The sequence below is a fragment of the Bufo gargarizans genome, unplaced genomic scaffold (genome assembly GCF_014858855.1).
Source record: "Bufo gargarizans isolate SCDJY-AF-19 unplaced genomic scaffold, ASM1485885v1 original_scaffold_1694_pilon, whole genome shotgun sequence".
Lineage (NCBI taxonomy): Eukaryota > Metazoa > Chordata > Amphibia > Anura > Bufonidae > Bufo > Bufo gargarizans.
This window is the reverse complement of record NW_025334470.1, coordinates 168,606-194,745: the sequence shown is the minus strand read 5'-3', so window position 1 is coordinate 194,745 and position 26,140 is coordinate 168,606. Positions and strand designations below refer to the sequence as shown.

Genomic DNA, 26,140 nt, shown 5'->3' with positions numbered 1-26,140 from the left:
AGCCCAGACGCATCTCTCCCGAGAGCGATCGAGGTCATTGTGTCCTTTGGGCGTTTCTCTGGGCTGCATATAAACTGGGGCAAATCGGCGATCATGCCGTTGTGGGACCACGACTGGCCGGATAATCACTGCAACCTACCTGTTGTGGATAGATTCAAATATCTGGGGGTCATGATCACCAAATCGCCACAGCTCTCATATACGCTGAACATTGACCCCTTAGAGTCGTTGTTCCAAGAGAAATTTAGAACGTGGGAGTCCCTTCCTTTATCAGTTATGGGTAGACTGAACTTGGTGAAAATGATACTGTTGCCTAAGGGTCTATACTTGCTGTCCCATGCCTGTACCCCGATTCCCAGGGGATTTTTTAAGCGCATCCACGCCATGACCGCGGCCTTTGTCTGGGGTAATGCCAGAAGAAAGCTCTCGCTCCCGGTTCTTCAGAGATCAAAGCTGCAAGGAGGCGCTGCCCTCCCTGACTTTTTCTTGTACTTCATAGCTAGTCAGTTGCGGTTTCTGAAGTGCTGGGTTACCGAAGCTCCTCGGCCTAACGCTGAGGCTTACTTACATGGGCATCTCGGACTTCGCACGCTATGGCCTGTGTTGGAAGGCTCTAGATCACTACAGCAGAATGTCCTCCCGATTCATAAATTGGCCCATCAAGTTTGGCAGGCGTCGAAATTAAACTTATACAAGGACCTGCCCAGCGAGATCCCCATATGGGATAACTGCATGTTCCCCCATCTGTCACGGTTGGAGGGAGTATCAGAGTGGAGGAGGCATGGGATACGCGCTCTAGGGGATGTATTTGAGGGAGGGCAGCTGATCTCGTTTTCCCAGGTACAGGAGAGGTTTAGAGTACCGCGTACCCTCTTTTATAGATACCTCCAGCTGCGGCACGCAGTACAGGCCCAATTTCGAGGAGATGACAGAGGTATATCCAAGTACCCCATCATTGGTGTTCTGAGATCCCAGGGACCTAGAGGGATGATATCAGCGCTTTATACTCACCTGCTGGATTGTCAAATGCGGGCGACCCCACTTGCTGTGGAGACAAAATGGAAAGGGCACATACCCTCTCTGACTTCTGAGGAATGGGAGGAGGCACTGCTGGCTCCGACAAGGGTGTCCCCTTCGATCAATAACAGAATGACACAGCTCTTTATACTACATTATAGTTACCTGTCCCCCACCAGATTGCACAAAATGGGGAGGTTGGATCACTCTCGGTGTCACAGGTGCGGTGCGGAGGGCGCCAACTTTTGGCATATGATATGGGACTGCCCGGGCATACGTCAGTTTTGGGTGTCGATTTTGGAGGTTCTCAAGACCTTGGTCCCTCCGACGCTGCGGCTGTGCCCCAAGATGTGCATTCTGGGTATTGTAGACGAGGAAACTTGGTCGCATTACCACAGGATCTTCCTGGAAAGGACCCTGTTCTTGGCCAGAAAAGCGATTGCGCTGCGCTGGATGGGGGAGTCTCTTCCCTCGAGGGGTCAATGGCTGTCGCTGGTAAATAGTGCGATTTCCATGGAAAAAGTGGTCTATAAACACAGGGGGTGCCCACAGAAGTTTGATAGGGTCTGGTCTGAGTGGTGCTCTTCGCCGCTTACTTTGCACGCAACGCGCCCGTAGAGGTTGGTTGAGGTTTGCTTGACCAGTGAGGATCTTTTCCTTGGTGTCTCTCGAGATCTCTGACATAGGATGTTACTGGGGGAGTCCACTGGGGCTCTCTCACTTCTGTTGATTATGTGTTACTGACATGTATGCCTCCTACCTGCATCCCCAGAACTGCGGATTTGTAGAATTTGTGTTAATCATTTCTGATAGACCCCTGCGTGGGCCTTTGTGATGTCATGTGTACGCCATACTTGTTTTGCTATCCTTGAATAAAACGAGTTTAAAAAAACATGAAGTAGACATATGGGGAATGTAAAGTAATAAATATGTTTGGAGGTATTACTATGTATTATAGAAGTAGAGAAATTGAAACTTGGAAATTTGCAATTTCTTACATATTTTTGGTAAATTTGGTATTTTTTTTATAAATAAAATTTATTTATTTTTTACTTCATTTTACCAGTGTCATGAAGTACAATATGTGCAGAAAAAACAACCTCAGAATGGCCTGGATAAGTTAAAGCGTTTTAAAGTTATCACCACTTAAAGTGACACTGGTCAGATCTGCAAAAATTGGCCTGGTCCTTAAGGTGAAAAGGTGTAAATGAGCCGGGTCCTTAAGGTGTTAAAGCCAGGTCCTCCCCAGCAGCTGATAACAGTGCCCGGGCTGTGTGCACTTCTCCCTGTCCCTGTGCTTGGCAGACGCTCCCTCACTCAGCAGAGCTGGAGGATGCAGGGGCTCTACGGGCACGTCTTTGCGGTGGCTGCGACAGGGTCACTACTGCACGTGCCACCGTACCAGCTTCAGCTGCCGTTCTGGTGCTCGCTACTTCACCATGTTCTACGGCAGTGCTGGTACTAGGTCCAGGGAGGGCTGGGCTGCTTGTGTATGCCTCACCACGTAATCCGACAGCACCAGCCCCACTCTGCTGCTCTTGAAGCGGATCCTGCGCAACCTGCGGTCCAGCGTCACAGGGCCGGGTACGCCTGGTGCTATCAGGGACCTCAGCCTCCTCGTCCGAACTTTGGGTCAGAGAGCCACTGCTTTCTACAGGTTCATATTCTGACCCGCTAGATTCATCAGATGAGGGTTCCCATTCCTCATCTGACTGGGTCAGAAGCCTGTAGGCCTCTTCAGAAGAATACCCCCTGTTTGACATTTGGGCAACTAAATTTAGGGGTATTCCCTGAGACTACCCAAGAAAAAAAAGCAAGCCTGTCTTACAAATGGGATGCTAGCGAAGTACCGGAGGCCGCTGCGGTTGATAAAAAATATCAAAACTGATTTTTTTATAGCCGCAGCGCGTGTAAAGTGAATGTGCAGTGATCAAAAAAAATAATTTTTTGTCACTGCGATGGGGCGGGCGTGGGTGAACGCACGTGTGGGCGACCGATCAGGCCTGATCGGGCAAACACTGCGTTTTGGCTGGAGGGCGAACTAAAGTGACACTAATACAATTATAGATCTGACTGTGATCAGTTTTGATCACTTCCAGATACTATAAAAGTACAAATGCTGATTAGCGATACGCTAATCAGCGAATAAGGGACTGCGGTGCGGTGGGCTGGGCGCTAACTGATCGCTAAACTACCTAACCAAGGGGCCTAAACTATCCTAAAACCTAACGGTCAATACCAGTGAAAAAAAAAGTGACAGTTTACACTGATCACTTTTTTCACTTTCACTAGTGATTGACAGGGGCAAGAAAGGGTGATCAAAGGGTTAATTGGGGTGCAGGGGGGTGATCTGGGGCTAAGTGTGTAGTGTTGGTGTACTCACTGTGAAGCCTGCTCCTCTGCTGGATCCAACCGACGAAAAGGACCAGCAGAGGAGCAGGGCAGCCATATAACAGATCATATTTACTAATATGATCTGCTATGTGGCTTCTGATTGGATTTTTTCAAAATCAGCAACCTGCCAGCCGCGATCATTGGCTGGAAAGCTGATGACGAAATAGTCCTTGAACTTTTGCCGGCCCGCGATGCGCATGCGCGGGCCGGCTTTGACCGAAATCTCGCGTCTCGCGAGATGACGCACGGATGCGTCCAGGAGGAGTAAATCAACCACCTCCCGGACGCATCTGTGCGTTAGGCGGTCGGGAGGTGGTTAAATATGGGGTCAGTCAGTCTAATAGTAACTGATTCTGGAATTTCATGTTATTAGTAACTATATACATGAACATTGAAATTAGGGTCTAAGTGTGACAGTTATCCTTTAAAATTGACACGTCTTTCTTATGTTTTACTACTTTTGCATAATACAACCACTTATTTTAAAATATAATTTGCTTTATTGTACTATATCCTTTAGGGTACTTTCACACTTGCGTCAAAGTTTTCTGGTATTGAGTTCCGTCATAGGGGCTCAATATAACAATAAAAACTGATCACTTTTATCCTAATGCATTCTGAATGGAGAGCAATCCGTTCAGGATGCATCAGGGCGTCTTCAGTTCAGTCCTTTTACGGTATTTGGTATTTGCATGCTGCATTTTCTCTCTGGCCAAAAATCCTGAACACTTGGCAGCATTTTATTCCATTGGAATGTATTATGTATTAAAATTGCCGCATTGACTGATCCGTTCTTCCAGTTTGCACATGCGCAGACCTTTAAAACATTTTAAAAAATAAATACAGGATCCATTTTTCCGGATGACACCGGAAAGACGGATCCGGTATTGCAATGCATTCGTAGACCGATCCGTCTACAAATGGTTTCCGTTTGCATACAGATTGCCGAAACTGCCTGCCGGAATTTAGCAATGCAAGTGTGAAAAGTACCCTTATGAGGGCTTTTTATTTGCGGAACAAGCTGTAGTTTTCACTGGTAATATTTTGGGGTACTTATTAGTTTATTCAGAAATAGTGTTGTTTAAACGGGGAAAGTTTTTTGTCCTCATATACTTAAATATCTTTTGTTATTCTCACTAGAAGACATGCGATTGTGTCAATCAAACACTGCACTACATCTGTGTTGTCCCTGATGGAGTGACAGATGGAGCCCCCTCCCTCTGTCTAACTGCTTATATGCCATAGTTACGATTGACCTGAGGAGTTACATGACCAGGTTGGAAATTATTTCTGATCCCAGCCATTGCAGCAGCCATATACAACGGACCTGTGCTTTGGATGGGGCAGGCACTATTAAATGGAGTGGTAAATGTATGCTGCCTGGTGCCAAGTAGTTAATGGAGATTAAAATAATAGAAAAAATTTCATTGTGGGCCTCCTACCTCTGAGCTTGGACTTTTCAGCCACAGCAACTTGGCCAGGTCGTCCCCAGTGGTGTTATTCATAGTGTGCTCAAACACTTCCACCTTCTGCAAAAGGGTGAGATGATCGTAATCTGGAGCCATCTACGACCAAGCATGGAATCTAGTTAAAGTTCTGTCATTCTTATACTCAGCGATTTTTAGGAAAAGGTTCTGGTTACCCTCAGCATGATGCGATGTTCGATATTCAGGAGGATCTTCTTCTTCTCACGATAGTCTCGTATTAGGGTGTGTAGTGTGTCACAGTGAGGAACCCAGCCGATCAGCCCCGAGTTAGTGGACAGAGGGATAACTGCATATCTCTGGATACTGCAGAGACAGCAAACCCCAGAAAAAAACCTGACTCCATTTTCTTTCCTACACAGCACACACATGCTGGATGATGGTGCAGTCTTTACCTGAGGTTTTTCCGCAGAGACGCTGGGTCATTGGCTAGAAGTGTGTTGACCAGTCCAAAGAGCTGCATCACCCTCTCATCCTGACGAAGATCTTCGTGTCCTTTCAGCAGAAACAGAAACTCATGCCCATTGCTCCCTGTGAGGTAAGTAACAATCAATTGGCAGCAGCACTTTTGTGCCATAGTAGATGGCCACACCAGTCTCTGATAGAGGCATGAAGACCCAGCATGGTTCTAGTGAAGAGGCCTACAGGTTATTGTTGGCCAGCAATCTAAAGTATATGGGGGCTCCTGACAGATGAAAATGATAGGGCATTAACTTTCAACCCACAATCCAGGAGATAAGCGGCAACCAGAGGTAAGAGAGCAGAAAGCTGCTGCCAGACCCCACTGAAAGCAGAAACACGCATGGCCAAACCAAGGGTGTACGTGCGAGGAGGGAGAGCCATTGAAGGGGTATTGGCACCTTAACACTAGGAAGCTGTCCGACTCAGCTAAGCTCAGTGAATGTACAAGCAACGAGCCAGCAGGGGGCAGCAGACAGAAATCGCTATGGACATGGATCCTCACAATATCTGACATTGGACAAGATGTATCTTAAAGAAAATGGGTCCTATTGCAGATTTATTTATACTATTTCCTGAACTAAATTATGGGGGCAGCAATCTCTCCCGAGCTGCTGTTAAAGGGGTTGTCCGCTTTTTTGTCGATCAGATGTTTGAGGAGAAAGCAGCGCTTGAACAAACACTGCCTTTTCTTCACAGTTTACTGGCTCGCCATCGCAAATGCAGCAGTGAGGAGGTGCAATTACATCCCAGTTGTCTCATTCACAGTGAATGGGACGGCTGAGATATAATTACACCTGGTCACCGCCACAGTTGCCGTGGCGAGCAGGTAAACAGTGGAGAGATGGGAGTGCTCGTACAGGTGCTGCTTTCTCTTCAAACAGCTTATCAGTGAGGGTGACGGGAGCCAGCCCCCCGACGATCTGATATTGATGACCTATCCTGGGGTCCAAAATATAGAAAAAATGGACAACCCCTTAAGACCATTAGAAAAGCATTAAGAAAATTGCTTTATGGCAGCCCCATGGACCATAGACACAATGGTCAGGAGGGACCTCAATCACTTCTATAGGAGAGTTTTCTAGGCATGTTCTGTGACCTGTGTATAGGTCATTGTAAAAGGAAAGAATAATGCCTGTAATGATATCACCTCTGTGTATAGATAAGCAGATAACTGCAGAAGTAGTGCCTACTATGAGGCTTAGTGACTAGAGGGAAAACTGCAGGATTTGATGGTTTTTGTTTAAATATAGAAAGGGACATGGCAAATTAAAAATAATCACCAAAAATGTATAAAAAATATGTTAAAACATAAAAAGATGATTTAAACAATAGGTCATTCCATTTCAGTTGTTTAATCATAGTCTGTCAACCCCCAATAGAAGTGATATGCCTGCTCACTTGACTTCACTGTGTATGTTTATGGTAGACACATGGGGCAAAAGATAGTTATTTGGCTCTGTGTCCAAGCAACAAGCAGAATTTTGAATGCGGCTTTGGATGTGTATGAAGTACAAGCCAATATGTATCTCAGGATCAGTATGAAACAGCAAAGTACAGCAGTCAGGCAATATCACAATGGTTTAAAGGGGCTGTCCATGATTAGAAAAACGTGCAGCACGCCTGTCCACTGTATGTGCCTGGTATTGCAGTTCTGTTCTTTAAAATAAATGGGGATGAGCTGTAATACACCACACAACCTGCAGATAGGTGTGGAGCTGTTTTAGGAAGAAGGCAGACATATTTTTTAACCTTGTATAACTCGGAAAATTGGATTCAGAAGAGTTACACGTTAAAAGTAAAAGTGACACACCCGTTAGTGTTAGTTTTCGCGGCCGATGCTTGGAGGTGATGACCTGAAGTAAGGGAGCGAAGGACTGGATGCGTATTATTGGTTGATTGGGATGATATGTTCCTGGCACTGCCAATTCCAAGTCTCGACACATCAACAGTTTAGGGGACACACACTGGAGCTCCAAGGAGGTGAGCTGAAACACAAGACCAGAAGACGATAGAGCCCCCAACACTTCCAGTAGCAAGTGTCTAATAAGAAGACGACCAGGTCAGGTCTCCATCCATGTACCTTAGGCAGCTGCAGGGAGATACGTCTGAAGACATCGTAATACTGATCCCATGCCTGCAGCAGCTCCCTCTCATTTCCAGATTTCTTGTACTTTCGACACCGATCCTGGGCCTCCATTAAAGCATTACCAAAAGTCTTTAAGGTATGAAGAAATGAAGACGACAAACATGGAGAACAGACAAAACAAGATATTAAGGATTTTCATTTAGATGTCACCCATCAGTCTCACTCCTCAACATTAACCAGAGATTAGTGGTTCATTGTGCCAGTAATGAGAAACCCACCTGATTAAAAGAGGTCTCCTTCAAAGTCTGAGGTCCTCTCTCCATCATAGCATGAAGGGGATCCAGCACAGCAAACATGGCTTCCACATTCTTCTCTGTAAAGTACAGACGTGATGCCTGCTCCAGACCCTCGTGCCACATCTCATGCCAGACAATTGCAACTCTGACCAGCTCCTCGCTCACCTGATGCCAGAAAACAAGCAAAAGATGGGTTAAAAAAGGAACATATGGGTGGGCATGGTGGTTAACTCTAAGCTCCAAATTTAGAAGTAAATGTGCAGTGCACTGTCCTGAGCTTTGACCTGTTTAATACCATGCACTGTACATGTATGTTGCACGCTTATGGGTTTAAAATTGGCACCAGTGTAAATATACGGCACGGGTTTAAAGCTCCTGCTCCTATGCTGGCGGGATGGGGTCAGGTGCCCAGCTGCCAGAGAATGGTATCCCTGGAGGATATCCACCATCTACAGAGCGCTCAGGATAAACCCAGAGCAGCTCTACCAATGACTAATGTCACCACAGGGGGATGTTTTCCCTGTGTGGCTCCTATGGATGCTGCAGTTACAGTGGAAAACTGCAAAATCAAAAATGACAAAGAACCAACTGAGACAGGATCAGACTGCAATGGAGGGGAAAGGTGAGTAAGCTGACATCCTCGAGATCTCAAGATGGAGGATGCTAGTGTGGGGTGTAAGGTTTAGAGGAAAAGAGTCTGCTAAGTGAAGAAAACGAGATTTTTGTATAACTTACCAGTAAAATCTCTTTCTCGCTCTTTCCTTGGGGGACACAGAAGACCTTGGGTATAGCTCATCTCCATAGGAGGCGTGACACTAAGAAAAAACTGTTAAGCCCCTCCTCCACAGCTATACCCTCAGCCTGGAGAGAAAGGCTGCCAGTTGCGTGTCCAAGTAGTGAGAAAAGGCAAAGCCCAAGAAGTGGAACCAACAAGCCAACTACCCAACGGGTAAAACAAACTCGGAAACTCGTGTAGAGAAAAACAAAGAATGGGTGGGTGCTGTGTCCCCCAAGGAAAGAGCGAGAAAGAGATTTTACTGGTAAGTTATACAAAAATCTATTTTTCTCGCCCAGTTTCCTTGGGGGACACAGAAGACCTTGGGACGTTCAATAGCAGTCCAAGAGGGGAGGGACTACAGCACCAAGGCGAAGCACCCGAAGGCATCAAGAAACCGCCGCCTGCAGACCAGGCAGCCCAAGACAGCATCCGCTGAAGCCCGAGTATGCACCCTGTAGAACTCGGTAAGGTGTGCAAGGAAGACCAGTGACCGCCTTGCACAACTGCATGGCCGAAGCCCAATGCCTCCGGCCCAGGGGACACCGACCGCTCTGGCGAAATGAACAGTGACACCAAAAGCAGAACCCTGCCCTTGGTGCGGTAACCACAGCAATAGCCACTCTGAGAAAGCGGAGGAAAGCCACCCTGGAGGCCGCAACCCTTGCACGGACCTCCTAGAAACACAAGAGACCAAACGTCGACAAGAGCCGGAGATCTCCAAACAAAAAACGCAAGGCCCAAACAACGTCCAAACGGTGAAGTGTCCGTTCCCGGGGGCGGGAAGGGGAGGACGAATGCCTCGCGGAACTGAAAGACAAACACCACCTTCAGAAGGAAGGAAGAGACGGGATGGAGAACAGCCCTGTCCTAGGGAAAGACAGAAGGCTCGGAACAAGAAGGACCGCCACTCAGGCACCCGTCAGAGACCCGATGGCTACGGAAACACAACCGCACAGGACAGAAGGAGTAGAGAGAACTACTGTAACGGCTCCAAAAGGAAAGATAGGAGCGCCAAGAACCCAGTATGTAGATCCCAGGGCGGTACCAGAGGAACCCAAGAGCCGCTCCATGGAAGAAGGTCTTGAGAGGCCCAGAGGGCCGTGGAACGCTGAAAGAGGAGGGACAGCGCCGACCCTTGAAGCAACAGGGTCCCAGTCCCAGGTCCAGGCCGGACTGGAGAAAGACAGAACCATGGAGAAAGAAAGGCAGAGAGGGGAAAACGCCCAGCTTCCCACAGAACCCCAGGTAAAAACCCTAAGTCCTACAACAGATCCTGGACGAAACACGGCCAGGAGCGAACACTAACGAGCCCGCTAGAGTCGCCTGGGCAAGCGGGTGAAAACCCAACGAGATCAGGCGCAGACCAGTAACACGGGCAGAACGGAAGACGTGCAACAGTCCCGGTGTGGGAGATCCAAGGGCAATCCTGACCGAATGGTAGTCCTCCCAAGTTACCGAGAAGGTAAGTCCATAGCAGAACCATTGCCGAGAATGGAAAAAACGAATCTGCACCCAGCTGGAGGACAGAACGCGGCAGACCCGGTAATTAGGCACACCGCTAGTACAGCCAGTGTGAACAAGGGAGACAGTACGAGGCCAAAAGGAACCGGAACCATCCACATGAACAACCATGCTCTCCCCAGAGGGGAGGGCAGTGAAGGAACAGCCTCTGAAGCGTGGCCGGGACAGAAGCCACATCGGAGTGATCTGTACCGAGCGGGAGCCAAACAGAGCCGGCGAGAAAAGGCAGTCGAGACAGAGGCCGGCATAACACCCTCCAACCGAAAGGAGGGGTGGGCAACAGGGAAGCCATAGGACAGCTCAAGAGCAGAACCCCGAGACGCCCGGTTCACCACCTCGCAGAAGGTGAATACCCTGAAGAACCCAAGATGGAGGTCCTCCGGACCTGGGTACGCGAGCACCCAAGAGAAGTTGGGTGACCTTCCCGAGAAGAGCGGCCCGAACCTGGTAACAGATCAGACTGAAGCGCAGAGGGCGCCAACCGGAAGGACTCATACCACACCGCATCTGAAGAGGAGGAAATGGTAGTAGGCGAGGGAACCGTAGTCCCGCCAGAGAAAACGCAGAATTCGAGGGACGCTGCAGACAGCACTCTCGACCATGTGACCACTAACGCAGGGAAACAATGCCGCGGGAGGACGAATGGGTACGTATCTAGGGACCACGAACACACCCCGGGCAGAAGGGCCAACGAAAGGAATGAGTACCACCCAGCTCGGTGCAGTAGCGAACAAGTAGAGCTCGTCTACTTATATATAAGGTATATACCTTTGAACACATTGGGCATTCATCTGCTGTTTGTTAAACACCACCCTAGGCTCACACAGGTGGACAGAACGAGCTCTTTAGAGAAATAGCGCAAGGCTTGCTGCAAGCATCGTATCTCAAGAGAAAAAAAGTATGTCGCAGGAGAAAGGGAGGCATACGTATGAGTAGCCCCGTAAGCAGTGAGAAGGCCAACCCACCCATGGGAGGAGAAGGCATACCCGGCCCAAACAACGGACAGAGCGCACAAGAAAGTCCGCTCACTGCAAAAAATAGTCACTCAGCGAAGGATCAGCCAGTGCAAAGTGCAACCTGAAAGGCAGTCATGCACAAGACCAGCACGGCATGCAATGGAACGCAAGCAGTCCGAATAGCCACTCTGCTTGGATAGGCTACCAGTATGGGGGTCAGTCACGCAGGAGACCGGGGTGGGGGGAGGGGGTCGTAGGGCTGGAGAAGCCACTCTCTCACCATAGCCGTCTTCACCCTCGGTCCGTTCCAGCAGGGTCGCCCCTTCAGCTACTGGCACCGTAGTGGCAGGACGCTGGAAGAGGGGCTTGGCGTGCGGGCGACCCTTGCGCTGGCGGGATGCAGGGGAGCTGGGCTGCCCTGGTCCACCTTGCCTTCTGTGGGGGAGGCAGCAGTGCAGATGACCGGCACTGGCGCAGCTCGACCCCGGGAGAAACAGAGAGGTCTAGTGCGACTCTGTTGTCCCTGATTGTCTGGAACAAAAAGAAAAGAAAAAGAAAAAAAGTGAAAATCAAAATTTAAACAAGGAGAAAACAGCCCTGCAGAGCAGGGAGTGTCTTGCCTCCTTGGACACTAAGCAAAAACTGGCAGCCTTTCTCTCCAGGCTGAGGGTATAGCTGTGGAGGAGGGGCTTAACAGTTTTTTCTTAGTGTCACGCCTCCTATGGAGATGAGCTATACCCAAGGTCTTCTGTGTCCCCCAAGGAAACTGGGCGAGAAAGAGGCATTTTCTCTGATAAGATATATTACAGAGTTTCATATATTCGCTTATTCCCATATGTCTTTCTGCATTATAAAATGACATTATTATACCAATAATTACCTCTTCAACACTACAAAATAGAATTGAGTTTCTTTATAGTACAACACGATACCCATTCAAGAACCCGCCGCCATTTTGAGGGGGTCACTCACCATCGCGGCTTGCTGTACTAGGGTGTTACTATGTTCACACATGTTCTTCAGGATCTTGTTGGCGGCGTCATGACGTTCTGTGGTAGTAGATTTAGAGGCGACAGTCAGGGGGTAAATCAGAGCCTGTGGGGGAAGTAACAGACCATGTAAAAACAAGAGAACAGAGTCATGCTATCCACACGAGCCTGCCTTCAGCAGCATGAAACAAAGGTCACGTCTGCAGTCCTTGTACAAAAGTAATAATCTGTCCTCCATGATCCAGCTGCACATGGATAGGCAGGGGCCCGTCTTATCAGCTGCACATGAATAGGCAGGGGCCCATCTTATCAGCTGCATATGGATAGGCAGGGGCCCGTCTTATCAGCTGCACATGGATAGGCAGGGGCCCGTCTTATCAGCTGCACATGGATAAGCAGGGGCCCGTCTTATCAGCTGCACAATGAAGAGAACAATCATGGTGAAAACAAGTGCAAATGAGGTGAAACTAATGCAGCCTCACAAGTCAAAACATTGGTTGAGTGACAATTGAGAATTTGCATTTAATATGCAGTAAGGTTGGACAGCTGTACACGTGGATACATGGATGTAATTAGCAACTACTGGTATATACAGCAGTACCGGGACCCTAAAGCCGTCCATCTTAGAACACAATGCATGTAAACTTGTCCCAATTACACTGTGACTGCACCAGCAGAATAGTGAGTGCAGCTCTGGAGTATAATACAGGATGTAACTCAGGATCAGTACAGGATAAGTAATGTATGTACACAGTGACCCAACTATTTATATAACAAAGGGCCCTTTCACACGTGCGTTATTGTCTTCCGGCATAGAGTTTTGTCGTCGGGGCTCTATGCCGGAAGAATCCTGATCAGGATTATCCTAATGCATTCTGAATGGAGTGAAATCCGTTCAGGATGCATCAGGATGTCTTCAGTTCCGGAACGGAATGTTTTTTGGCCGGAGAAAATACTGCAGCATTCTGCGCTTTTTGCTCCGGCCAAAAATCCGGAACACTTGCTGCAAGGCCGGATCCGGAATTAATGCCCATTGAAAGGCATTGATCCGGATCCGGCCTTAAGCTAAACGTTGTTTCGGCGCATTGCCGGATCCGACGTTTAGCTTTTTTAGAGTGGTTACCATGGCTGCCGGGACGCTAAAGTCCTGGCAGCCATGGTAGTGGGGAGCAGCATACTTACCGTCCGTGCGGCTCCAGGGGCGCTCCAGAGTGACGTCAGGGCGCCCCAAGTGCATGGATCACGTGATCACATGGAACACGTCATCCATGCGCATGGGGCGCTCTGACGTCACTCTGGAGCGCCCCGGGAGCCGCGCGGATGGTAAGTATACCGCTCCCCCGCTCCCCACTACTACTATGGCAACCAGGACTTTAATAGCGTCCTGGGTGCCATAGTAAGACCGAAAGCATTTTGAAGACGGATCAGTCTTCAAATGCTTTCAGTACACTTGCGTTTTTCCGGATCCGGCGTGTAATTCCGGCAAGTGGAGTACACGCCGGATCCGGACAACGCAAGTGTGAAAGAGGCCTTAATTCCATATGCACATGCTTTTATATATTGAATTCAGAAAATATTTGGTGGAAGAACTTTATTCTTGAGCCTCATCATACTTCACAACTCTATGGTTCTGGTCTTTGTAACTTGTCCAGAGCAGAATTAAGACGATCAGAGACATTACGAGACCATGTCTAATATGCCAAAATCAATACATGCTGAGGATTCTAAAATACTCAGGTGGACTCACAGTCCATTCTGTCAGAAGCAATCTCTGAAGGCTTCCAGAGGAATTACAGCACTATTGTTCATTGTTCCAATAATGAGAGGCAGAGATACAAATTCCAGAGAAGTCTGTGAAGGTTCTCATTTATCCCGGTCATGGTATGTATCTGTAAAGAATAAATCAAGGCAACTGGACGTACTGTAGATTTCTTGAAAACGTTTCACTCGTTCTTCCAACGAGCTTTCTCAATTCTGAGTGATTGTACAAGAAATCTGGGAATAAATATGTAACTGAATGCACATCTGGTAATTATACCCAGCATTGGGTCAAAGGTGTTGATTTCATTATCCTAATTGGAGTCAGTAGGTGATAAAGGTGTCAAGACAGCATTGTATGTGGCAGACAATAGATGTCTAACCCCCCCACCTCTATTCAAGCTTGGCTTCTCCATTTTTACGTAGATGGCCTCCTTCACGCCTCGTTTGTACCAATCGGCCTCCTTATCCAAAACACATACTTGACTGTCTTCAAAGGTGTGACCTGTTCCTTTTAGATGTAAGTACACGGCTGAATCTTGACCAGAGGTTTTGGCTCTTCTATGCTGGGCCATACGCTGATGTAGTTGTTGTTTTGTTTCGCCGATATACAGTTCTGAGCATTCCTCATTGCACTGGACTGCGTACACAATGTTGTCCATCTTGTGTTTAGGCGTTGGGTCTTTGGGGTGAACCAGTTGTTGCCTCAGTGTGTTGCTGGGTTTAACCACCTCCCGCACGGGTGAGTCCGGGAGGTGGTTGATTTACTCCTCCTGGACGCTTCCGTGCGTCATCTCGCGATAGCCGAGATTTCCTGTGAACGCGCGCTCACGGGAACTGAAGGTAAGCGAGTGGATCTCCAGCCTGCCAGCGGCGATAGTTCGCTGGCAGGCTGGAGATGTGATTTTTTTTAACCCCTAACAGGTATATTAGACGCTGTTTTGATAACAGTGTCTAATATACCTGCTACCTGGTCCTCTGGTGTCCCTTTTGTTTGGATTGACCACTAGACGACACAGGTAGCTGTGTAATAAGTACCACAAAACACCACTACACTACACCCCCCCCCCCCCCGTCACTTATTAACCCTTTAAGAACCACTGATCACCCCTGATAGACTCCCTGATCACCCCCCTGTAAGGCTCCATTCAGACATCCGTATGATTTTTACGGATCCACTGATACATGGATCGGATCCGCAAAACACATGTAGACGTCTGAATGGAGCCTTACAGGGGGGTGATCAATGATAGGCGGGTGATCACCCCCCTGTCAGGCTCCATTCAGACGTCCGTATGATTTTTACGGATCCACTGATACATGGATCGGATCCGCAAAACGCATACGGACGTCTGAATGGAGCCTTACAGGGGGGTGATCAATGACAAGGGGGTGATCACCCATATAGGCTTCCTGATCACTTCCCTGTCATTGATCACCCCCTGTAAGGCTCCATTCAGACGTCCGTATGTGTTTTGCGGATCCGATCCATGTATCCGTGGATCCGTAAAAATCATACGGACGTCTGAATGGAGCCTTACAGGGGGGTGATCAATGACAGGGGGGTGATCAATGACAGGGGGGTGATCCGGGAGTCTATATGGGTGACTCCCTGTCATTGATCACCCCCCTGTCAGGCTCCATTCAGACATTTTTTTTGGCCCAAGTTAGCGGAAATTTTTTATTTTTTTCTTACAAAGTCTCATATTCCACTAACTTGTGTCAAAAAATAAAATCTCACATGAACTCGCCGTACCCCTCACGGAATCCAAATGCGTAACATTTTTTAGACATTTATATTCCAGACTTCTCACGCTTTAGGGCCCCTAAAATGCCAGGGCAGTATAAATACCCCACATGTGACCCCATTTCGGAAAGAAGACACCCCAAGGTATTCCGTGAGGGGCATATTGAGTCCATGAAAGATTAAAATTTTTGTCCCAAGTTAGCGGAAAGGGAGACTTTGTGAGAAAAAACAAAAAAATAAAAAAATCTATTTCCGCTAACTTGTGCCCCCCAAAAAAATTTCTATGAACTTGCCATGCCCCTCATTGAATACCTTGGGGTGTCTTCTTTCCAAAATGGGGTCACATGTGGGGTATTTATACTGACCTGGCTTTTTAGGGGCCCTAAAGCGTGAGAAGTCTGGGATCCAAAGGTCTAAAAATGCCCTCCTAAAAGGAATTTGGGCCGCTTTGCACATCTAGGCTGCAAAAAAGTGTCACACATGTGGTATCGCCGTACTCAGGAGGAGTTGGGGAATGTGTTTTGGGGTGTCATTTTACATATACCCATGCTGGGTGAGAGAAATATCTTGGTCAAATGCCAACTTTGTATAAAAAAAATGGGAAAAGTTGTCTTTTGCCAAGATATTTCTCTCACCCAGCATGGGTATATGTAAAATGACACCCCAAAACACATTCCCCAACTTCTCCTGAGTACGGCGATACCACATGTGTGACACTTTTTTGCCGCCTAGGTGGGCAAAGGGGCACACATGCCAAAGAGCACCTTTAGGATTTCACCGGCCATTTTTTACACATTTTGATTTCAAAGTACTTACCACATATTAGGGCCCCTAGAATGCCAGGGCAGTGTAACTAACCCACAAGTGACCCCATTTTGGAAAGAAGACACCCCAAGGTATTCCGTGAGGGGCATGGCGAGTGCCTAGAATTTTTTTTTTTTGTCGCAAGTTAGTGGAATATGAGACTTTTCCGCTAACTTGTGACAAAAAATAAAAAGTTCTATGAACTCACTATGCCCATCAGCGAACACCTTGGGGTGTCTACTTTCCGAAATGGGGTCATTTGTGGGGGTTTTCTACTGTCTGGGCATTGTAGAACCTCAGGAAACATGACAGGTGCTCAGAAAGTCAGAGCTGCTTCAAAAAGTGGAAATTCACATTTTTGTACCATAGTTTGTAAACGCTATAACAAAAATTAATAACAAAAAAGTTAAAATGTCAGCAGCAATGAAATACCACCAAATGAAAGCTCTATTAGTGAGAAGAAAAGGAGGTAAAATTAATTTGGGTGGTAAGTTGCATGACCGAGCGATAAACGGTGAAAGTAGTGTAGTGCAGAAGTGTAAAAAGTGGCCTGGTCATTAAGGGGGTTTCAGCTAGCGGGGTTGAAGTGGTTAAAGCAGACAGGGATGTGATGTTTATTAAAAATCCTTTTGAGTTTCTCAGACACCCCAGCTACATATGGAAGGAATTCAAACACCTCAGAGGGGCACTTAAAACTTGTGGGTATCCAGTTTGGGCCTTTGTCAAAACAGAAGGAAGGGGGGGCGTGGCCAACTGCCGACATGGCCGGACGTGTCTGAGAGCGGCTCCGGCTCCGTAACTCCATCCTGAACCATCCTGAGCTGGCAATACGGCGATTTTCAGTTTAGCCTGAGCTGTGGAGTACCCGGAGACAGCAGAACCTGGCCATGGGTCCCAGCAAAGCACAACAAGCGGCGGACCGCTTGAAAGAATTTACCCGCCAAGAATCACAACATGGCGCCGCCGCCACCTCCTCTCCTCGCGCACCGCTAACCAGGGGGCAAGCTGGACAAGCCCCGGCGGCAGAGTCAGAGGAAGAACCTGAGATCACCCTGCAATCCTCTCACAGCCAGCTGATGGCGGCTATTATGGGCTGTCAGTCGTCACTTACGGGCAAGATAGAGGAGGTCAGAGTGGACCTGGGCCTCTTGCGCCATGACGTCCAGCAATTGAGAGAGCGGGTTCGGCTCACTGAGGAACGGGTGTCTGAGCTGGAAGATACTACCAGACCCTTGGCGGCTAGGATGTCTGCTGTGGAAGGAGCGGTCGAAATGTGGCGTCAGAAATGCGACGACTTGGAGAACCGCTCCAGAAGAAATAACATACGTATTCTGGGTATGCCTGAGCGGTCTGAGGGATCCGACCCTGCCACGTTTATAGAAGGATGGATCAAGGCGACGTTCCCGGACGCATCATTCTCGACGGCTTTTGCGGTGGAGAGAGCCCACCGGGTCCCTGCCCGGATGCCTCCACCTGGGGCTCCTGCAAGACCGCTCCTCGCCCGCATGCTTAACTGGCGGGATCGTGATCTCATCCTCTCCAAAGCGAGAATCAAACAAACCATCACCTTTGGATCTGCCAACATATCCTTGTATCCAGACTTCTCAGCAGAGCTACAAAAGAAAAGGGCTACATTTACCTCGATAAAGAAACGTCTGAGGGACCTGGATCTGCAATATTCCATGGCCTACCCGGCCCGTTTGAGGGTCCTGGATGGCGGGAAATCTCATTTCTTTAATAACCCTAGGGAGGCCGAGGACTGGCTCCTAGTGAGGCCCCGGAATGCGCCTCAAAGATAAGGTGTTGCTGCTTTGGAGCGGTGGTATTTGATTTATCCGATTCCGTCTGGGACTGGATCTCCATCCGTCTTCCCCCACTTTGAGCGGTGGGGACTCCATTGGACTACCTCATAAGCATTATATAGGACGGCCGACGAGGGTGTGAGACTCGTGGGTATGTCTAACATGGGTCTTAGGTTAAGTCTGCACTGTGATAATGTATTGCCTTGCTTGTAATTGATATTGGGAGCTTGCTGTTTTACCTGCACTTGTATATACCATCTCTACACTGTGTGGGTCCCCCACTATCATGGTCACAAATGTTCTATGCTTTAGAATTGTTTACTGCCCGGTTCGCTGGGATTTGATGTTTGTGTTACGGTTCAACTGTTTTTATGTCAGTTGGTGCTCTATGTATTACTACGATATACACTGCTATGCTGGGTTTATTGCATATGATCATGGGATTCCTGGTACATTCTACTTATTGATCTCTATTCAGAACAAATGGCATCTGTGACGTGTATGTCCTGGAATGTGCGTGGTCTGGGTGGCCCTAGAAAGCGTATGGCGGTATTTGCACATGTTCGTACATTTTCTCCGCATATACTGTGCTTCCAGGAGACCCATGTCACAGCGGAAACGGAGGGCAGGTTGAAGAAACCATGGGTGCAATGGGCTAGAAGCGCATTTGGCACGTCGTACTCCAGGGGGGTGTCCTTACTGGTCCACCGGTCGGTTAGGTGGGAGGTACACAGGGAAGTGATAGATCCTGAAGGCCGGTATGTTTTTGTGTTTGCGGGGGCTGCGAAGCTCCAGCAATACCGAGACCTTGCAGACGAGATAGTGTTATGGAATAACCCCATGTTCCCACACCTACAGCACTGTGGAGGGAGAAGTATTTGGGGGAACTATGGTGTACTTACGCTGAGGGATTTGTATGAGAAGGGTGTTTTATACTCCTTTTCTCAGCTACAGGAGAAGTTTGGAGTTCTGCGGCTTCACTTCTACAGGTTTCTGCAGTTACGACATGCTGTTCAGGCCCAGTTTCGTGGTAGTACAAGAAGCATTTCCAAATACCCACTAATAGGCATTTTCAAGACACAGGGTCCTGGGGGGTTGGTCTCGAACCTATACACACACCTCCTTGATCTTAAAGTGAGATCCAAACCCTTGCTGGCGGAGACTAGGTGGAAGGAGAGGGTGACGCAGATGACTGATGAGGAATGGGCTGTAGCCATGAGTGCGCCATCTACTGTGTCGCCTGCCCTCAACAATAGACTTATCCAATTGTTCATTCTCCATAGGAGCTATTTGACTCCTACCAGGTTACACAAGATGGGTAGACTAGACCACACGAGATGCCACAGATGCGCCCAAATTAATGCGGATTTTTGGCATCTTATCTGGGACTGTCGCTACGTACGAGCATTCTGGAAGAAGGTGGTGGATATTATATCTACACTAGTTGCAGAGGTGATTCCATGCTGCCCCAAGATCTGTCTTTTGGGAGTAGTGGATGGTGATGCACACCCCTTGTATGTCTGCATCTTCTTACGGGAGTCCCTGTTCTTTGCCAGGAAGGCCATAGCTTTGCGTTGGATGGCGGACAGACCGCCGACCGTAAGCCAATGGAAGGCACTGATAAATCAGATATTGCCGTTTGAGAAAATAATGTATGGTAATAGAAAATGCCCCCAGAAATTTGATAAGATTTGGGGCTCCTGGTGTTCTTCGCCGGTTACTGCATTGCCCTCCCATATGCTGTCGGCGTGAAATGCATTGTAATATACACCTTAGTTCTTCATTATGTGTGTGAGGGAACGGGGGTGGGAAAAGACTGGATCTCATTTTTGGTGGATGGCTATTGTATATCTCTTGTTTCTGATGCTGTCATGAACTGTATTTAGAGATTTGTTCTCATCAAATGTGTATCGGAGGATCTCACTGACAAATATGTGTATTCGTATATGTGTAATGTGATATGGCCAAATATGTACTGTACCAATTTTCATTTGTTATTCTCAATAAAACGAGTTTAAAAAAAAAAAACAGAAGGAAGGAGAAGAAAGAGCACCAAGACTACCAGTGAGGGCGAGAAGCATGACAGACGCAAGAATATGGTTATCCCATATGTAGCTGGGGTGTCTGAGAAACTCAAAAGGATTTTTAATAAACATTACATCCCTGTCTGCTTTAAACCCAGCAACACACTGAGGCAACAACTGGTTCACCCCAAAGACCTAACGCCTAAACAAGATGGACAACATTGTGCACGCAGTCCAGTGCAATGAGGAATGCTCAGAACTGTATATCGGCGAAACAACAACTACATCAGCGTATGGCCCAGCATAGAAGAGCCAAAACCTCTGGTCAAGATTCAGCCGTGTACTTACATCTAAAAGGAACAGGTCACACCTTTGAAGACAGTCAAGTCCCTTTTTCTGGGAAGTCTTTAACACCTACCGACTCCAATTAGGATAATGGAATCAACACCTTTGACCCCATGCTGGGTATAATTACCAGTTGTTGATTCAGTTACATATTTATTCCCAGATTTCTTGTACAATCACTCAGAATTGAGAAAGCTCGTTGGAAGAACGAGTGAAACGTTTTCAAGAAATCTACAGGACGTCCAGTTGCCTTGATTTATTCTTTACAGAAATTCCAGAGAAGTGTCATAAAAGACCCTAGCAGTTTCCTCATTGTTCCTGAGCCTTATGATGATTCTTAGAACTACAAACATTTCATTCCATGTGCCTGCCACTGCTGGAGGAAAATATCCAATTTCATTCGAAATTTAAAATAAACTCCTGTCCGATTCCCCCTGTCAATGGGACCTGCATCACATCCTCCAGTTTGAATGGTGTATTAGAAGTAAAATGCTGAAGACAGTGATTGGCTGCAGAGGTCACATGCTGTATCCAGGTACATTGGAGCTGCTGTTTGTAAACAGTGGTGGGAGGAGCGGACCATCACCACATAGAACAGCACTGGGGAAACTGTGGGAGGGGGGTGGGGTTATATATCATTGTTTTTAATTGTAGGCAATTGTAAGGCTTGTCTGAGATTTTTTTTTCTGGGATTACTATGGTTTTTAATATATATGCTCATGCAGTTGCTTACTTCATGGACATCTTCCCCATTTTTCAATTTGGATTCTCCTGACCTGTTTCCACCATGTAAAATAATCTATGTGTTTTGTTTAGATCCTGTATATAGCACTTTCAGTTGCTGCATCCAACCAAGCCTATGATGCACTGCTCCCTTCTCTGCCACAGCTCCAGCACTGCCTCCTACAATGTAGAGATAGTTTATAGCTCCTCCCACCCAGCTAATTACAGACACTCCCCTAACTCTTCCCGTACGACGCCCAAATAGTTTATAGCTCCTCTCTCCCTGCTAATTACATAGACACTTCCCTATCACTGCCCAGTTAGTTTGTAGCACCTCCCACCCAGCTGATTACATAGATACTCCCCTAACTCTTCCTGTAACGACGGCCAGCTAGTTTATAGCTCCTCCCTCCCCGCTAATTAGAGACACTTCCCAATCACTGCTCAGTTAGCTTGTAGCTCCTCCCGCCCAGCTAATTACATAGACACTGCCCTAACTCTTCCTGTAACGACGGCCAGCTAGTTTATAGCTCCTCTCTCCCTACTAGTTACATAGACACTTCCCTATCACTGCCCAGTTAGTTTATAGCACCTCCCACCCAGCTGATTACATAGATACTCCCCTAACTCTTCCCGTAACTACGCCCAGCTAGTTTATAGCTCCTCCCTCCCAGCTAGAGACACTTCCCTATCACTGCCCAGTTAGTTTGTAGCACCTCCCACCCAGCTGATTACATAGATACTCCCCTAACTCTTCCTGTAACGACGGCCAGCTAGTTTATAGCTCCTCCCTCCCCGCTAATTAGAGACACTTCCCAATCACTGCTCAGTTAGCTTGTAGCTCCTCCCGCCCAGCTAATTACATAGACACTGCCCTAACTCTTCCTGTAACGACGGCCAGCTAGTTTATAGCTCCTCTCTCCCTACTAGTTACATAGACACTTCCCTATCACTGCCCAGTTCGTTTGTAGCACCTCCCACCCAGCTGATTACATAGATACTCCCCTAACTCTTCCCGTAACTACGCCCAGCTAGTTTATAGCTCCTCCCTCCCAGCTAATTAGAGACACTTCCCGATCACTGCTCAGTTAGCTTGTAGCCCCCCCCGCCCAGCTAATTACATAGACACTCCCCTAACTCTTCCTGTAACGACGGCCAGCTAGTTTATAGCTCCTCTCTCCGTACTAGTTACATAGACACTTCCCTATCACTGCCCAGTTAGTTTGTAGCCCCTCTAGCCCCGCTGATTACATAGATACTCCTCTAACTCTTCCCGTAACTATGCCCAGCTAGTTTACAGCTCCTCCCTTCCCTATCATTGTCCAGTTAGGTTGTAGCCCCTCCCGCCCAGCTAATTACATAGACACTCCCCTAACTCTTCCCATAACAACGGCCAGCTAGTTTATAGCTCCTCCCTCCCCGCTAGTTACATAGACACTTCCCTATCACTGCCCAGTTAGGTTGTAGCCCCTCCCGCCCAGCTAATTACATAGACACTCCCCTAACTCTTCCCATAACGACGGCCAGCTAGTTTATAGCTCCTTGCTTCCCTATCACTGCCCAGTGAGTTTGTAGCCCCTCCCGTCCAGCTGATTACATAGACACTCCCCTAACTCTTCCCATAACGACGGCCAGCTAGTTTATAGCTCCTCGCTTCCCTATCACTGCCGCGTTAGGTTGCAGCCCCTCCCGCCCAGCTGATTACATAGACACTCCCCTAACTCTTCCCATAACGACGGCCAGCTAGTTTATAGCTCCTCCCTCCCAGCTAATTAGAGACACTTCCCTATCACTGCCCAGTGAGTTTGTAGCCCCTCCCGTCCAGCTGATTACATAGACACTCCCCTAACTCTTCCCATAACAACGCCCAGCTAGTTTATAGCTCCTCCCTCCCAGCTAATTAGAGACACTTCCCTATCACTGCCCAGTGAGTTTGTAGCCCCTCCCGCCTAGCTGATTACATAGACACTCCCCTAACTCTTCCCATAACGATGGCCAGCTAGTTTATAGCTCCTCGCTTCCCTATCACTGCCGCGTTAGGTTGCAGCCCCTCCCGCCCAGCTGATTACATAGACACCATAAAGATCATTTAATAAGACTGGCGTTTCAGACGCTGGTCTTAATATTTGGCGGTGATCCGCTGAAGTTATGAAGAGGCGCCGGCCACTCCATAACTTCAGCGTATCCAGCGCCAGTCTAAAGAGAAGACAGCCTCAGACCTCGCTTACATTTAGACCATTTTCTACACCTAAAACAAGCCCATCCCTGCCATGCCCACTTTTTTAGACAAGATGTGAGCAGTGAAAAGCCACAGACTGTGGCACAAAAAAACTTTGCGCCACAAATACCCCTAATATAGGCGTATTGCTGAGTAGTAAATAACCCCTTATGTCCATAGACATTACAAGACAGGAAATGGGAAACAGCTGCATGGTCAGGCAGGGTTCACCAAAAAAGCTTCTATTACTGATAATACAACCATCTGCATCTGTTATGAACGGATCCAGATGTATTATCTGTAACATTGCCAAGACGGATCTGTCATGAACTCCATTGAAAGTCATTGGGAGACGGATCCATTTTCTATTGTGTCAGAGAAAACAGATCCGTCCTCATTGACTTGCATTGTGGTTCATGACGGATCCGTCTTGCTCCACATCTCAAGACGGAAAGCAAACTGCAGCATGCTGCTCTCCGGTATGAGAACGCAACGGAATGCATTTTGGAGCGCTCCGTTCTATTTAGTTACATTTTGTCCCCATTGACAATTAATGGATCTCAATAGCGGAAAATATTAACGCTAGTGTGAAAGTAGCCTAAGCCAGTCTATGTATCGTTGACTGACATGGATAATACCTCCTACGTCATTCAGAAGCCAAATCTCACACTTGTGCGGGGTGAACTGACGATGCTGTGGGCATGGACATTCTACACATGCATTGGTCTCCTGATCAACAAATGATAGGCTGGTTTTCTAACTTTGCTTCTGACAGCGAGGTGGTAATGTTTTAGAAAGAAAAAAACGTGGTAACAGATTCCCTGTTAGGCCGAGTTTACTCTTCAGTTATTGGGAGCCAAAGCCAGTAGATTAGGCTCCTCTGGTGGCTCACAATCACTGATGGAAATAATTGACCAAATACAGTAGCTGAAATGTGAACGCAGCCATACTGGGGTTGTTTTTATCAGGACAACCTCTCTACATACCCTCAGTCGCTCAGACCGTCCATTTAGGAGCCACAGTAGCAAGCAGCAGCTCTTGCTCTGCCAGATCCATGTATCTATTACTTGGTCAGCCATTCATTTCAATAGCTGCAAGTAATACTATATGGGTAATGTATATTCTGCTGCATCATCTCTAAGGGTAGCAATCAGTGACACAGAACTGCTACCTCCTATCTGATGGAGCATCACACTACTCTCCCATGCCTCTTGCTTATTATAGTTTTCACCTTGTCAGCTCATGCGAGCAGGACACAGGGGTGAGCAGTGTGAAGCTACATGCCATGGAAGCACACAGATAGTATAGATAGTCTTATTGTATAGACTGCATGTATACACAGAGAAGATAAGAGACTGGACAGACTGTATAATCGCTCTTCTGTTCCCTTGGGCAGAAAGGACACTTCAGCAGGACTCGAACATTGGAAATTTATAGAGAATAAGGGCAGGTGAGGAAGTGGGTGTGATATATGATGATCTAACTATGTAGTTAATGGGAAGTCAGGCACACAGGGGAGCACACATTCTGGACTGGTGGTCAGACTGGGATCACAAAACACAACTGCCCAGAATGGGCACAATATACAATACAGACCAAAAGGTTGGACACCTTCTCATTCAAAGAGTTTTCTTTATTTTCATGACTATGAAAATTGTAGATTTTATTACATGACACGGAGGCTCCTATTGCCATCTCTTTCTTTACTAAAATCATATAGCAGCAAAGAACAAACAAATCAATCAAAATGGAAACCATGGCAACTGACTCCTCCCCACTGTGCCAGTATAACAGTTCTAGCCTCTGTCGACTCCTCCTCTTTCTTTGCTGCTCTCCTCACAGATAAGTACAGTGGTCTCAATTTCTGTGGGCTGAGCGTTATTATTATTATTATTGTATTAGGTTATGGTTATATATTATATATTATATGCTTTTCTTGTAGTCTTCCTTCAGGGTGTGAGGTGTGTCATTCCTCCCCACTCTTTCTTTTTGGCCCTTATTGGTTTAGTCCCCCTAGGCAAATTTTTTCCTTATTTAGGTTTTTTTCAGTTACCCTCTTTCTAGCGCTGCTGGGTTTTGCCCCGCTCCCCGTGCGGCCATTTCGCCGCTTCATAGGACTCCTGCCACTCACCGCCACCCCTGCTCCGCTCCGCTTTCTTCTTCCTTCTGGGCGGCCGAGATCTCGCGAGAGTTCGGCTGCCATTTTACCTCACCAGGTCTCCGGCGGTTCGCGCGCCTCCCGCTCTCTCCTCTCTGAACCGAGCGTGATCTCGCGGTATTTCACGAGATTTGCGCCGTTTCTCCTCAGAGAGCTGCCGGAGCCTCTCTAGTAATATATTTCTCTGTGCTTGGGGGTTTTTATTGGTCATTAGCCACATTAGGCTCTGTTAATACTACCCCGTTTTAATTACAATGTCCAAAGTTAATATGGGTGGGTGTGAATCTTCCCCTGAAATTTTGGAGGTGCCCTCTAATACACAGGAACCAGGTGCCATGTCTGTAGAGGCACAAACTTAGGCTATTCAGCGCTCAGTGACTGCAGCTATCCAGGCTGCTATGGGGTCTATGTCCACAGCCATATCCACTTCAATTTCTGAGGCCCTTATGGCCGGCCCCTCCTCCTCCAAACCTTCTAGGTCCCATCCATCTGAGACCTTACTACCTGCCTCCAGAACCGTTAAGACTGGTGGAACTATAGCCACCCAAGATGGCGTGCCCCGTTCACGCAAAAGAGCC

At 47.6% G+C, this 26,140-nt stretch overlaps 1 protein-coding gene across 1 annotated transcript in view; it reads right to left on the bottom strand.

Moving 5' to 3' along the window:
- LOC122923533 (serine/threonine-protein kinase mTOR-like) overlaps positions 1 to 26,140 on the bottom strand; it is a 240,185-nt gene that overhangs the window by 51,753 nt on the left and 162,292 nt on the right. Inside the window, exons 30-36 of the mRNA XM_044274360.1 lie at positions 11,967 to 12,089; positions 7,722 to 7,904; positions 7,438 to 7,572; positions 7,168 to 7,342; positions 5,291 to 5,426; positions 5,054 to 5,201; positions 4,854 to 4,976 (exon numbers count right to left, since the gene is read on the bottom strand). Of these exons, the coding sequence (XP_044130295.1) occupies positions 4,854 to 4,976; positions 5,054 to 5,201; positions 5,291 to 5,426; positions 7,168 to 7,342; positions 7,438 to 7,572; positions 7,722 to 7,904; positions 11,967 to 12,089 (1,023 nt within the window). The remainder of the gene's footprint in view (positions 1 to 4,853; positions 4,977 to 5,053; positions 5,202 to 5,290; positions 5,427 to 7,167; positions 7,343 to 7,437; positions 7,573 to 7,721; positions 7,905 to 11,966; positions 12,090 to 26,140) is intronic.